Source organism: Archocentrus centrarchus, unplaced genomic scaffold (genome assembly GCF_007364275.1).
Source record: "Archocentrus centrarchus isolate MPI-CPG fArcCen1 unplaced genomic scaffold, fArcCen1 scaffold_40_ctg1, whole genome shotgun sequence".
Taxonomy (NCBI): Eukaryota; Metazoa; Chordata; class Actinopteri; order Cichliformes; family Cichlidae; genus Archocentrus; species Archocentrus centrarchus.
This window is the reverse complement of record NW_022060266.1, coordinates 2,587,378-2,603,352: the sequence shown is the minus strand read 5'-3', so window position 1 is coordinate 2,603,352 and position 15,975 is coordinate 2,587,378. Positions and strand designations below refer to the sequence as shown.

Below are 15,975 nucleotides of genomic sequence, written 5' to 3'. Positions count from 1 at the left end.
AATAAATCTCTGAGAAAATACATATTTACAAAATGTTCTTAAAATATTGTTTAGCTGTATAAGAATGTGATCTTTAGCTAAAAATTAAAATTGTATAAAAAAAACTGAAAGGTTTTGTGATTTAATCCCTAAATGAATGAATGAGAAGTAATTTATTTATCCCATATTTGGGAAATTCCTTTGTTACAGCAGTAATTGCTAATCTCAGAGAGCTTAGTAGCAATAAAATAATAACTGTAGTGTCCATGTTATCACTTAAAAGGGAAAAAAATATATCTGTTATTAGGCATATTCAACCATGGCATCAAAGTCACCCTGCAGGGCCACCAGCCACCCACTTTGTCCATTCTTAAAACCTCAACTCAAGGTAACAAGCATGAGAACAAACACACATTCATCAGTGCTGGTAACAATCAGTTCTGTTTGTTCTGTGTTGGACCCATGACCAGCGATCAGAGGCAGGTTTAAAAGTGAAACATATTACCAGGTTTGGGCTTTTTATTCTTTTGCACCAGAACAGAAAACAATGGGTGACCCATTCAAAGAGGTGAGTGGAGCCCAAACAAAGCCTGGTTGGGGCTGACTGTCATGTACCCAAGGTAACGTCATGACCAAACAGCACGTCCCACAGTTTTCTGGGGGCAGAGCAAGCCACCGGGCAGGGGAGCCTCTCTACAGTGTAGACCAGCATGGTGCTATGCAGATAGTGTGTGTTTGTCCAGACTAGTCCCACAACCTTCTGGCTCTGAGCCGTATCTTCTCAACTTGTCACCTCTCCATGATCTCTTCTGCTGACTTTTCAGTAAACATGACACTACACTGGACAATATCTCGAAGCTACAGCACATGCCATTTACATAACTAGTTAATAAAAACTTGCATTTATTTTCATGTAATTTTGAATAATATTTGTATATTATGGGTCAACTATGCATCTGCATATGTATATTTAAATCCCAGCATGCAACCAGCCAACAACAGATCCTGTCAAATACTAGGAAATACTGAGATATCAAGTGGACATATGGAGTCACTTCACCCACGAACAGGGTTTTCACATTTATTTCTATACAGCTTGTGGTCCAAAGTGCTTGGTCGGTAAGGCTGGAAAAGTGCTATATAAATGCTAGCCGATGTCATTCTAGAGTGATCTAGTTATGCATTTTCCATGTTTATAGATCTGTAATTTTCATGGTAGAGTTGTTCAGTTTTCATCACGTGAGATGTAGTACTTCAGTGTGATATGCATTTGTGCATTTCCCAGACAATATGCAATAGCATTCTGGGACTGACTCTTGCTTTGAGCTTCTGGCACTCCAGGTGCTGGCAGTCAGACTTGCCTGCCTGCAGTCCTGACCTCAACCCCACTGAACACTTGTGGGATCATCTTGAGTGTGCTGTTAATGCCAGAGTGACCAACACAACCACACTGGCTGCCTTGTGACAAATGCTGGTTGAATAATAGGATGCCGTCTCAAAGCAGTGTGTGACCATGCTGGTGACCAGCATGAGAAGGAGGTGCCAGGCTGCTGTGGCTGTGTGTGGTTCTTCCGCATGCTACAGAGGCCAGTGTTTGTTAAATGAATAAATTGTTAAGTTGCCAATTGTTTCGTTAGACTTCAATCTTTCAGTCCCATAAACAACACCAAACAAGAGTCAATAGCAGAATAAGCTGCTGGACATTGGTAGAGAAGATTTGGCAAGTTTTTCATTTACATACTCAACTCTACTGCTCAACCCAGAAATGCATTTGCCTTACAAATGTGGCTCCATTTAAGAGAAATTAAACAGGCTTTCCAACAATATAAGATCCATTGCAAAAAAACACTGATACATGAAAGAAATGATCGACCAAACACAAATTTCCTCACTTTTTGTGCTGTTTATTTTTAGACTGGAAAATGCATGAATATTAGGCTGGAATAAAAGTTTTCAAATTTCAAATTTATCTCCTGGAAATGTCAAAAAAAGGAACCTTCTCTAATTCATTAGAAGTTATAAAGCGTCTACATTCCCATTTTCATTAAACTTTGACATTTTTGCCTCAATCTAAGGATGCCAATTAGTTGAGAAGATATGGCACTGATTTGGCAGAAGAAAAAAAAAACAAACAGGCAGAATAAGTTCACATTGTCATTCAAACTCATACATTTGATCAATCTCACATGTTCTGGGCAGGGACACCTACCTGTTGAGATGGTTGTCAATAGGCCATGAATGTGAGGAGGGAGGAGAAGGGAAGCATGCAGGAGCACCATTCTCATATACTAATCACATTGCTCAAAGTCCTCTCAAACTATCCTGTTGAACTACCTGTAAAGCATCTAGCTACATGCACAGAGGCCCCCATGCATGGTCATGGGCCTGGTCAAAGAGCAAGGTTGACCCCCAGCAAAAAAGTGGGACTTGTGCTAGAAAAGGGGGGGCAGGCAGAGGCGTCTACCTTGCTGCATGAGAGCTCCAACTCCGAACCAGAAACTATTAAGCAGGGTGAAATTGTTTTCCACTACATCCGAGTCAGGGTTGCAAGGGTGGGGATTATACCACTCGTAGGGACTAAACCTGTGACAATTAACAGAGAACACACACACATATTTTTACTGCAGCTGCATAAAGACTCAAGAATATACACTGAAAGAGACCAAGAGTTGTCTTCCTACCTGGGGAGACAAAGGAAAGAACACAAAGTTAGTTATTGTTCAGAGACAGTTCCCAAATCAATAAGCATTGCTATGCCAACATGTTTCAGACTGCTTTGCTGTTAATTTGATTCTTTAATGAATGGATCAGTAGTCAAAATACAGCCTAAAAATTCTCATCTGAATTCCCTTTGTGTGTTTTTCAATTTTATTAGCATAGAATGGTTGGGGAGTGGGTTGAATTAACACCACTAATAATCCAAAAATGGCTCCACATGTGGGTGTGCTCATATCAAAGGCAATTCCCTCAGTAATTTAATCGATGGGTTCTGAAAATAACTGCATTGCCAGCCAAGAAATGAAATAATAATCCTTATAATCTCGAAGGAGCATTAATATTCAGCAGATCAAATGGTTCATTCCCATTATGCCCACGCCAGCCTGGTGATCCCGCTCACTCAATGCACCATTCAAGCAGAGAGATTTGTCATTTATTCATGTTAAATAAAAGTGACATTAGATTAGTAAAGGTTGATTGGTCTACAGTTAAGCATCCTGACCTGATTTGGTTTGTGCTGAAATAGAGGGGGAGCTAGGGCTCTGTCGTGACTCAAGCTGTTTAACAGACATTATGATTTGACTAATCGAATTGCAATTAATAATGTAGACTTTGCTCAGTGTGAGCCTTTTTATTGTTCTGGAAGTTAAAAAAACAACCTTGAGTCGATGTTACATGTCTGTGGAGGATAAAGTAGATTAAACTGCTGCACTTCTGTGTGTCAAGGCTGTAATCCATTGTCCTCTGGGTGAAATACAGTACTACTGTGTTGAATACAAGTCTCCATATGAAGATGTATTGCTTTATTGATAAAACGACAGGGTACAGTTATGATACTGTCACTGACTAATGGCCGTTGCTATTATATTTTGGTTAGTGATGGTATTCCTTTTCAACCCTACAACACACAGGAAGTATATTGTGTATTGAAGTTCAAGGACCTGTGAATGTCCCCCTGATTTCTGCTTTAAGACAACCCATGGCCTTAAATCAATCTGTCCGCTCAGTCAATTTGCCCCGGATTTGCTAGCTTGTCAATTTGCAATTACAAATTGAGTTCAGCTGAACTGCAACCCTGCACTGGGGCACGTGCCAATTTGACCCAATCCCTCAGTGCAGGTCTCTCAGTACCACTCAGCATGAACATGGGTGAGTGAAGTTGTCATCAGTGTTACGGGAGTGGCAGGCTAGACTGCTGTTGTTGGTTGGGTAGCACAATGCTAAAACAATGCATTGTTAAGGTTAACCTATGTTATTTACAGGGACAACATAGCTTAACCTGTCCCTCATTATAGCACTGCTTGGCCTGTTTGGTGTCATTTTGATCCAATCATGCTGCCCTTACATTATCTCAGGTCATCTGTGGGGAGAGGGAAAAACGTTGGGTGAGGTCAGTGCAGACATAGGAGTAGAGAAAAACAGAGGATTTCACGAAAAACAATGTCGTGCTCTTTTTTTTCTATCAGGTTTGTTCTGCAAAAAAATTTTTAAAAAAAGCTCCAGTGATAATACACGATAACACCAGTGTCAGAGGAGGTGAATCAGAATAGTTCTGTCACAGAATGATGGACTATATATATGGCTAAAACTGAGCTTTAGACCACTGTTAAAAATTCTGCAATGCAGCAAATTTAACTTTCTTGTTTTTCAATTTCTTCCTGTGTTGAAATTTTGGCCCACTCTGCTTTGCAGAATTGCTTTAATTCAGCTACATCGGAGGATTAATGGTTAAGGTCAAAGCAATCTTAATCAGAGATTTGAGTCTGGACTTTGACTAGGCCACTGCAGTTTCTTTTTAATTGTCCTGCTGTTTGACCCAAGTGGATAACCCAGGTTGGCCCAGTCCTGAAGCATCAAACCAGCCCTAGACCATCACACTATCACCACCATGTTTGACTGTTTGTATGATGTTCTTTTTATTAAACGCTGTGTTTGTTTTAAGAGGACTCTGCTCTTCTACAAAGTTAAACTTTTGTCAGTTTGCAGACTATTTTTGGCAGGAGGCGAGCCTTTGTGCATGCGTGCGTGCGTGTGTGTTTTTACAGAAGTGGTTATTGAATTGGAACTCTGCTATGGATGCCATTTTTCTCCAGTCTCTTGCTGAATCATGAACACTGACCTTAACCGAACATTGTGAGGTATGCAGTTCTTCAGCATTCTTCAGGAGTAATCAAAGTGCTTTTGGGGTAATTTTGTTAGGACAGACACTCCTGGGAAAGTTCACCAATTCAATTCAATTTTATTTACATAGTGCCAATTCACAACAAGCAATTGCCTAAAGGCATTTTATATGGTAAGGCAAATACCATGCAAACACTAAAGAGAAAACCTAATAACCAAAATGACCCCACAGAAGGGGGGCCTGAAATCTGAAGGTTCTGCCTCCCATTCTACTTTTAACTCCCTTAGGAACCACAAGTAAGCCAAGTGCTCTGTTGGGGTGATATGGTACTGTGAGGTACCATATAAGATGGGGCCTGATTATTCAAGACCTTGTAGGTGAGGAGAAGGACTTTAAATTCTATTCTAGATTTAACAGGGAGCCAATGAAGAGAAGCCAATATGGGAGAAATCTGCTCTCTCTTTCTAGTCCCTGTCAGTACTCTAGCTGCAGCATTTTGGATCAGCTGAAGGCTTTTCAGGGAGCTTTTAGGACAGCCTGATAATAATGAATTACAATAGTCCAGCCTAGAAGTAATAAATGAATGAATGAGCTTTTCAGCATCACTCTGAGAAAGGATGTTTCTAATTTTAGAAATATTGCGCAAATGCAAAAAAGCGGTCCTACATATTTGTTTAATATGTGCATTGAAGGACATATCCTGGTCAAAAATGACTCCAAGATTTCTCACAGTGTTACTGGAGGCCAAAGTAATGCCATCCAGAGTAAGTATCTGGTTTGACACCATGTTTCTAAGATTTGTGGGGCCGAGAACAAGAATTTCAGTTTGATCTGAATTTAGAAGCAGAAATTAGAGGTCATCTAGGCCTTAATATCTTTAAGATATTCCTGATCAGACAGGAGGGGGCTTTCAGGGAACACTGTTAAGTCTTCAGTTTCTATGCCATATGTCAGGACAAGATCCAGAGTATGATTAAAGTGGTGGGTGGGCTCCTTTACATTTTGAGAGAAGCCAATTGAATCTAACTAAGAATAGATTAAATGCAGTGTTGAGGCTGTCATTTTCAGCTGTTTCTTTAGACTGTGAGATGATTTATTGCTTTTTGATGTCTTTAAACTTATTTCAATTTGTTAGTCAAGTTTTTTTTTTTTTTTTAATTCAGTCAACAAGTCTGGCAGTCAGGCCTGTGTGTGACTAGTGAGACTGAAATATTGTTAATCACAGTTAATTCATGATTTACCAGGGGGGTTGCAATTATTTTTTCACACAGGGCCAGGGGGTGTTGGATAGCTGTTTTCCCCTAAATAAATAAAATCATCATTTTAAAAAAGCATTTTATATTTAATCTGTTTATCTTTATGTAATATTAAAATTAGTTTGATGATCTGAAACATTTAAGTGTGACAAATATGCAAAAAAAGAAATCAGGAAGGGGGCAAATGCCACCTAAAAATCTGAAAGAATATATTGACTAAATTAATTAAGTAGTCATCATTTTAAAAAGGTTCATTTATATTCTGCTAAGGCACTCAGTAGTGTACAAACCACAAGAATATAAATAAATAAATACACACTGTCATCAATTATACACAGGCAGTACTTTAGAGGGTACTGCACAGTGGTACACAGTGAAAAGCTGTTGTACCACTAAAGGTACAATAAGATCCTTATTTTTTGAATTTGGAAAATTTCTTTTGGATAGATAAGTTTGTGCAGATTAAATAAATGTAATAGTTTAAATGTTCATGAAATCTTAATTATTTGAATTTGGTCATATGTGCCGATGGTCCATTTATAAGTTTATAAGTAAATGATAATAAAACTAATTAATAAAGGTTTTAAATTCCATTCCAAAACTGGAATGGAAATGAACTGGCTGCTTGGAAACAGTACATTACCTACTCTTATTTACAGTGGCCTTTGTCCAGTAAACTTTGGTCCACATCCAGATTACTGTCTATGAAAACTGCAGAAGAGAATCGGACTTATTAAACAATTATCTTAACGAACAGGCTGCCGACCTACATACCTATGGTTAGGGTAGGGTTTGATTAACTTTCACCCCTTTTTATGTAATTTTCACAAGTTTGGCATGCCCAAATGCAAAAGGTTATGAAAGGCCAGACTCCAGTATAAGACTTCACTTGGGCAAAAAAAAAAAAAAAAATCACCTAATGGTTTACATGGTGGGTTAAGAGTTTAAAATTGGTAACCTTGTCTTTACTTGTATTCCAAATCTAAATTTGAAAGATTTGTACAAAGTTATAAGCAGGAAAAGGACCGTGTGGGATCATGAGGAGAATGATTAAAGTGGTGCCTTTAATATGAGCACATACTAACCAAAGCGCTGTCATTCAAAGACTGAAGACAGGTACATCATGCTTTGATGTGACAAGTGGAAATATTCTCATTTTGAAAAATAAAAACATATTAATCACTAATGGATGGGTTTTAGTAGATGTGAGATCTATTATATATTCCATCACTTGCACCAGAAGCAGCAGAAATGCTGTTGCTGTCATTAGGAGAAAGGTACAGGCAGTAACAAATGGTTACAATGACATGTGTAACTGGAGGTATCAGGGCAAGTGTCAGTACAACAGAATAATCCTGCAACTGTGCATTCCTGTGAAACAAGCCTATAGAATGAAGGCTACTGCGCCTCTACCACTGTGTATGCCAGTTCTAGTACTCTTCCTTAGGCAGGCTCACTCATACTAACAGCCACACACCGAATATAGCACAAATACAAGTATACATCAATAAAATATGTAATGTGTATGCTCACACACATGCATAGATACACACAGATAGATAGATAGATAGATAGATAGATAGATAGATAGATAGATAGATAGATAGATAGATAGATAGATAGATAGATAGATAGATAGATAGATAGATAGATAGATAGATAGATAGATAGATAGCTCTTGCTTGTAAGATTTAGGTTGTTAAGACTCTGGTTTATAAACTTTTGTGAAGTGAGTGTCATGTTATCATGTAAGTATATATGTGAATAAGACAAAAGAGAAATACATTTCTCCACCATGAAAGGATAAAGTCAAAGACATGGTGCATAAGGTTTTTATGGATTTGAAAAAAGGAATGTAAAAATGAAAAATACAATTTGTGTTGCATATAACTTAAATAAGCTAACGTTACCTGTGTAATGCTATCTTATGACCATTTGAACTGGGAGTGTGATGTCAGGAGCACCAGTGATTCCACATGTTCTATCAGCATCAACCACTAAGTAATGCATGGTTGTCTAAGATGAATGAAATATTTTCAATCCATTACTTTTCTCAGTTCTTGACCAAGTTACAGAAGGTGGCAAATGTGACACACTTCTTTAGCCCTATAATGATATTCCAGTGGCTATGTGATAATGTTGGGAGCAATTCAGTTTTTTCTTTTATTGTATAGTACCAATTAACAACAAAAGTAATATTGAGAGCAATATTATGGAAAGGAACACAATATTTTTTTTTCCTTTTTCACTATTTTCTTTTAGCACAGTTTGATCACCAAAGTGTGAATTATTAAGATCAACTGAATCATTCTTTGTGGTAATTTGTGTCAAATTCTGTGGTAAGCACTCTAAATTAAATTCCATTGAACTCATCTGTATTGGGGTTGAGTCAGTAACGGCATTCAGTGGAAAATTATGCCAAATCAACATGCAGAGTTAACTGCTGTAATGACCGCTTCTATGTACACACCGTACCTCCACCCCAGGTATCTGACTCATTCGATATCATATCTGATGTTATTGATGTCTTCTCTTATTTTTTCTGTGCTAGTGTCTTGCACAGGGAAGTATGAAAAGGTGCACTTCCAAGCTTATCCTTTTTAGAAGGAGGTTCCAAACCAAAGTCATGCTGCTAAAATTTAAATTGCTGCATATTATTCTGTCATTATTCTGTCTGAATAATAATTTTCTATTGACTTCGATTGTTGTATAGGTCCACAACAAAGCTTTGTTGGAGCATGAACACGGGACCTCTGGTGCGGTCCTATAGTGTCTATACAGATCATTTGGGCTCTTAGGATCACTTTGTGTTGCTCTTGATTTTTTTAGGTGTAGTGGGCCACATTCACCCGTGGGGTGACTGTTGCCATTGTTCATTAGAATAGGTGGGTTAGGTTAGCTTTCTCAGCAGAAATTTGCATTCATAAAAAAGGTTGCATGATATTAACTTTGCCTGTCACCAGTTATGATGCTGCGGTTGAGCTGCTGACTAAAAGAATTAACATAATACCTGGCAGTATAACCTAAAAATGATGAGACATTTTTATGGCATAATTCTTTCAAGGAAAAGGGTCATATCCCTCACATTTTCTGCTCACTTTGCATAATTTGTCTTTTTGACTTCCCATTTCATGAACTTTTGTGAGTTTCTTATGTCCTGCACTCTACAGGAAAACCATGCAACTGTAGCCCAGCATGCATCTGTGTATACAGGAGGAGAGAAGTCATAAAGTGAGGGGGAAATTTAAACACTTACCGAAACATATTGTGATAATACAGATAGGTGCATATTCTGAGCCAACTTAGATGACAGTTGCTGCTTTTTATTCTGTTGTGTGATCATATTGCCAGTAACATTGGAAAACACGTTTGTTAACGGTAAAACTGTTGGGTCACGGCTGCAAGAAGGCCAGTGTGTCTCCCAAAAGTTTTGCAGTTAACATTAACTTCCCTTTCTCTTTTTACTTCACCTGGCTCCAAATAGCAGCCAAAAGGACAATCCACCAAATTCAGTGAGTGAACCTTCAGAGAACGCTGTCCTAGTTTTGTCACTGAAAGGATCTGTCTGAGCAGAGACACTGAACAGAGAGACGAGGGTACAAATGATCTGCTGTATTGTTTTACCAAAGCATCCTTGATATTGGCATCTACAGCTAAAGTGATGAGCAGGTGAAAGTAAATTTAAAACAAATGCTTGTATCAATATCTTACAGTCTGTGCAAGATTTTCTTCTGTTCCGGTTAATAATCACTGATGGCAACAAAGTAACGATCTAACTGACAAACTGGAATTCTTTTATATAAACCACAGCTATAGTAGTAGTTCTTGCATTATATCCTGGGCTCTAACTACATCTAAGACAATGATGCACCTTCGATGACTGGAGGTCTCAGAACAGAGTAATTTCCAAAAAATTTATCCAAGAAAATAAAAAACACAATTGCATAATTTGAAACGAGCATGACAAGCATGTATTGGGAAATCTAATTTCTACACACAGTATTTTGAGTTTCTCTGAACAAGTGCACTGCTTTTGGGTGTCACCAATTAATTGCAGTGAGAAGCTGGGAATTGCAGATGATAGCCCCACAACAGAAGTCTGTCCATCCCTGAAATAATTCAAATAAGTTCTGTAAGGTTTATTGAATAAAAACAATGTCATGGCTCAGTCTGTAGGCTTGCCCACATGCTGCAGACCCCACCTTGTTCAGGGAGTCTGACTGGGGCTCTGGCCCATTCCTAAAAGCCAGACTTGTGTGCTGTTTATTGATGTTTCAATATATAAAACCAAGCAATGGGGAATAACTTTCTGCATATGAAAAGTCGTTTTACAATATTAAACCATTGTGAATGTGTTCGATATAGCAACACAGATTTGATATAATCATAAAACGCAATCCTTCTTTTAAATCGACTCTCCTGACACAAAATTAAGCTAATGCCAATTCCTGTCAGGTAAGAAAAGGCAAATTAAGTAATGCATTAGAAAGATGAGAAAATGATATGTCAGTCAGTCAGTGCTGCCACTATGTGTTATTGTGTTACGTAGACCTAAATTATCTTTCTAAATTAGCTTCTATGAATATTTCATGTCACTAATGTGTCATACAGTAACAGTTAACTTGCATGTGTGCCTGCGTTGTAGCTACTAAATGCAGAGCTCGTACAGCGCTGCACAGCTTACTTAAAAACACAAGTCAATAAAACAAGTTTGAAGATATTCATCAAGTGGAGTGCTGAGGAGAAGAGACTGAATGACTCATCTGCCACACTCATTACAGGTCAGACTTAGACAGGACAGTAAATTCATTTCAACAGTTGGAGCACTTTTTTTTACATTTTATAGCAGAACATCACACAACAACAGGTAAAGATTTGTAATCCTCTTTAAGTGTTCATAGAACATCATGTTACCATCAACTCAGCATATCTAGTCAGGAGAGATAAAACTAGCTAGTGATTTATGGCTTGTTTGCTATCATTTTCAGCGATGGAGCACAGGCAGCAGAGAAAGTGCAGGTGAGTTTGTCATCAGATTTGATTCATTATAGATTGTAAGTGGAAAACGTGAGACAAAACCAGCTGAAAACAAAATTGTCATATTTGAAGCAAGGTGAAGGAATTAAGAGAAAAGCAAAGACACCACGAACTCTGAGACACTGGGGACAGCGAGGGAAAGGTGAGAGAGGGGCAGCAGCCTTTCACCTCAAGCTTGACACATCACACTTACGCACATATGTCATACGAGTGCACAACCTTTTTTGCCACTCTCTCAGACACATGCACACAGACTGATTGGCTTACAGCATCTTTTTCTAAGTTGGTTCTGTGTATGCCTACAACTTTCTGGTATCAGTGTAAGCAGAAGCAGGCCAGGCCTACTGGCCACTGATTAGTTTCAGCACTGCTTCTAAGTTGCAAGCTCTTTCTCTATATAAATCATAGTGCTCACGATCCTGGTAGTTAAACATGTCTGTCTGTGTGAAGCTGTAATTCCTTGAATCACTTGAGTGACATGTTACCTGGCTATGACAAACAGCACACAACTGACACCCAAGTAAGCCAGCAGAATATACATCCAGATATCAGGCGAGAGGGGGTTGAGGAAGGAGAAGACCCCAGGGTTGGTCCCGTTGGGCTTGCGGTACAGTATACTTATACCCAGCGTCATGAAGGGCTTGGAGAAGTCGATGACCTTCTCGCGCACATATGTGATGGTGAGGGGAGCCACTGCAAGATCAGCTTTCTGTCAACAGCAAATATAAAAGGGAAGAGGAAGAGCCTGTAAATTATGGGCACAGGAAGCATTTAGAGGCAATCAAATTAAGAAAACAGGGTCTTTACACACTACAGAGTCTGTTCTGAGGCACTTAGCAAGAAATTTAAAACCCTCTTTTTACCCATCAAGTACACCTCTGCAATTAAATTCACCCTTTTCTTTCTGGAAACTAAATCAAACCACACGTTTCCACAGTTTATGTATATTAGTGCATATTCCCTTGTTTGGCAAGCATACTTATTTGGGAAATGTGCTATGGAGATAGAAAGGAAAATTATGTCACTATATCTGAGGTGAAAGCTATGTATGTTGTTGACAGTTCATAAATCTCAGGCTGCATTGTGACTCTAAATGGTAAGCATTCACAGCAAGGTCAAGTGGTTCATTTCTCAAAGATATATTCCTTTTGTCTTATGAAGGTTGCCATATATCACTTAAGGATAAATTGACTGAGCTCAGTGCTCTCTGTGGTGATAGATGAAAGTTTCACTGAAAACAGGCATCTGTGAATCCATCAGCAAAACAAACAAAACAAAAGTGAAGTGAAAACTTGATAACTGCACACTAGTAAATACTTCATTCATCATTTAAGCATTACTACGACAGTAGTGCAAATTAGTATGTAATTTATAAACACAGATATAAATACTTTATTCTTGATTAACAAGTGCATTAATAACAGGATTTTTATACTTTATCAAAGCTGGATTAACCATTTCTAAATAAAGAACGACATCAAGTACAAACCAGTTATTTAGGAGCTGTCATGATTCATGGTATCATTTAGAAAGGTTAAGAAAATAATTAGCAAAGTATTTAGAGGGACATTTATACATAATGATTAAGATATGAATTAATTATCTGTGACTGTGTTAATGTGGGTTTCATAAATACTTGTTCTTGCAATTCATGGTTAATTCAGGCAGTTACTAGTTATTAGTTGAGTATTTTGTGTGACCTCATCTAAAGCAAGAATGATTTTTGCCTTACAATGCGTTTAAAAATGAAAGCCAATGGCCAACAGTACCTCAAAACCAAAAAACCGAAAGTCTCAGCTAACTTTGCAACAGAAAATAGGGGTGAAAGGAAGCAGACAAAGGACAAAATGATAGAAAACATACACATATTTTTACAAGAAGCAAACATAACCTACTGGAGGTTACAGAATACTGAAATGCATATCGGACCACAGACACACTGAAGTCAAAAGGTGAATTTTTTTTTTTAACAAATTATTCAAAGTAGCACTTTGAACTAGGAGACGAGTGGACTTAAATTTAAAACATGGTTTAAGATTGAGAACGTTGGTCTGACCTTCATCCCCAGGACTTGAAAGTGCAGTAGACATTAATTTGTATCATGCTTAAAATGTAAATCCCTATAGAAGTGAGAAAAAGTGTCAAATTCCTTCACTGAATAGGTAGGACTTTGGCACCAGCCTTTGGAGAGTACATGAATTACTCGTCTCAGACAGGGCCTTTCAGGTGATGTTAATCACAGCCCGTGTGTGGCTTTGCTTTTTGTGTTTCAGGGTTTCTTTCTTCCTCTTTGTGTCCTCTTCCCCTGCCTTGTTCTGGTCCCTGTGCCTCTTCTCTCCATCTTCTGGTGTGCTAGGGTGGATCCTATTGAAGCTTCAAAGAATCTTGTGAAGCCTGACCTTTAGACCTCCTCATCCTCACTGATGTAAAATTAAAAGAGACAGACCTAGGTCCTGGTCTAACTATTGGTCTTCACCTGTATTCCATGAGATTGTCTTTTTCCACCTGTAGACCCTTCCTTCTGTGGTCTGTTATATATATCTCTGGAATTTCTTAATCTTCTCCTGTTTGAGCAAGTGTGTATTTCATAATATGCACATCCAAGTTGGATGCTTGATGATGTACTGAGTACTCATCAACTGTCTTTTTCATCTCTGATATTTGTTTTTTGGACTGCTTGACTGTCTTTGTTTGGTTCCTCTATTAGCAGAAGCATCTGGTAACATCAGGACCACTTATTAAGAATTGCATCCCACCTGTCTCTGAAACCCTTTTTGTCCTCTACCCCATAAGCTGGAAATTTCTTGATCCTTAGGTCTCTGGGAAAGCATCCTTTTCTGATAAAGTCTGATCATTAACAGAATTCAAATGTAATTTTGTGTTCTTTGCTCAAAGGAATCTGAGATCTTTGGTCACTTTGGTCAAATTGGTGCTGGATGGCTCTTCACCATCTATCAGTGATGTAGTTGTAATAATCCACTGGCCCTCTTTAAACGAATAAGAAAAAGTGTTTTCCATGTTTAAGTAAAATCACCAACAAAGCATGGTAACTGTGGAGCTGCTCTTCACTTCCCTCATGCATAAATAAACTTCAGTTACAGTTGAGGAATGCTTCCTGAAGTCAACCTATTTCAGTTTGAGGTTTCTCTTTGGAAGGGATACATATAGGCTTAATTACTGAGAAACTCCAAGGCACTCGCTTTTCACAATAAAATTAAAATGCCTTGATTTTCACAGCAAGGTTATGTTTAACCTAAGTAACTCCAACATGTTGTGGATCAGAGGCAGAGCTACAACCTTTTCATATCCTTTTAAATAACATCACTCCCAATATTGAGCTATCTTTGAGGTATAGCAATGACAGAATACATTTCTTAGACTTTGCAATCTTAAAATTTCATAAAGGGATTTTGTATGCATCTTTATTATAATAATTTTATAAAGAGCCGAATCGTCCCTGAGCCACCCTTAATTGGTTTTAGGAGACCTCCCACCCTGCTGGATGAACTGGTACTTTGTACCAGTTCATCCAGCAGGGTGGAAGCCAGATTCCCAGGAATCATGGTTGTGCCCAAAACAACTCCTACAACTGTAATCATTGCAATAATTGCTCAAATGTATTACAGATATTTGTCGATTCCATTTCTTAAAAAGAGTTTACTATAAATCATTTTATTAACTGTAAATCCTCATTTGTCATCTATAGACTAGAGTCCCCAAGATACATTGGTAAAACCAAAAGACATTTGCAAGATACATTAGCTGAACATAAATATGCTATATGTACTGGTAACATTGATTACCCCATGGCTAGACATTACCTGGACTTTCATAATATCGGCCCATCTACACTACAAGCCATTGGCATTAACCACGTCCCTCTTTCAATATGAACAGGTGACAGAAAAGGAAGCTTTTTATAAATTACTAAATATCCTGCCTTAAATAATGACTTAGATTTGACTTCTTTTTTATAACCTTTATGTGCCTTTGAAGAAGGCATTTTATATAATCCATGCTGCTGTTAGGTGTTGAACTATTTTTTGGGCTCTTTCACCTGCCCAGGTGTTGAAGACTTCTCCTATTGGTGGAACTTTACTGGTGGGATATTCCACTCACACTTAGGCGTAAGCTTGCTACTGCTGGAACACCATATGTGGAAGCCCCCTTTAGGTGGACTGCCAATAGAAAGGATTCAGTGTGTCCACGTACTCTTTAATTCCCTGATAAAACAAAATGTATGGGAGTTTTTTTTGGGTTAAACATAACCTTGCCATGAAAATGAAAGTATTTTAATTTTATTTTGAAAAGGGAGAGCCTTGGAATTTTTGTTAAATTTAACCAATGAAGCATTAATATCTGTGTTTATAAATTACATACTAATGTAGCAGTAATGCTTAATAAATGATGAATTAAGTTTTCACTAATACCTTACTAATGTTTAAAAGTGTATATTTATTATAAAGATTTACCACCTATTCTGATATGAAAGCTACACACATTCTGATAGGAGTAGCCATACACAATGCATAAGGACTCACTGAATGGTTGCTGCAGACTAATCTGAATGTTATGGTGATTTTTCCTTTAATTTGTCGCCTAATGTGCTTTTATGTGTTTTTATATAAAATTTTAATTAAGTCAAACAATTATTTTGTCTCAGTTTGTTTGACAGGGCCTGTGCAACTTGTTCAGCCCAATTCAGCACTTTGTCTTCAAGTGAACTTCTCTCTACACTTCCTGGTTTTTTGAAGCCCTGTCTACTGCAATCACTATCTGTCTCAGTTAAGCCCTGCACAAGAAGTGTGGCAAATCCACACTGAACACCATCTCACAGGGGAATGGGACCTTCACCCATGAAAA

General features: G+C 38.0%; 1 protein-coding gene across 1 annotated transcript in view; it reads right to left on the bottom strand.

Moving 5' to 3' along the window:
- The window catches only part of LOC115776876 (glutamate receptor ionotropic, kainate 2), a 413,631-nt gene that overhangs the window by 95,933 nt on the left and 301,723 nt on the right, over window positions 1–15,975 (bottom strand). Inside the window, exons 12-13 of the mRNA XM_030724665.1 lie at window positions 11,598–11,821; window positions 2,444–2,562 (exon numbers count right to left, since the gene is read on the bottom strand). Of these exons, the coding sequence (XP_030580525.1) occupies window positions 2,444–2,562; window positions 11,598–11,821 (343 nt within the window). The remainder of the gene's footprint in view (window positions 1–2,443; window positions 2,563–11,597; window positions 11,822–15,975) is intronic.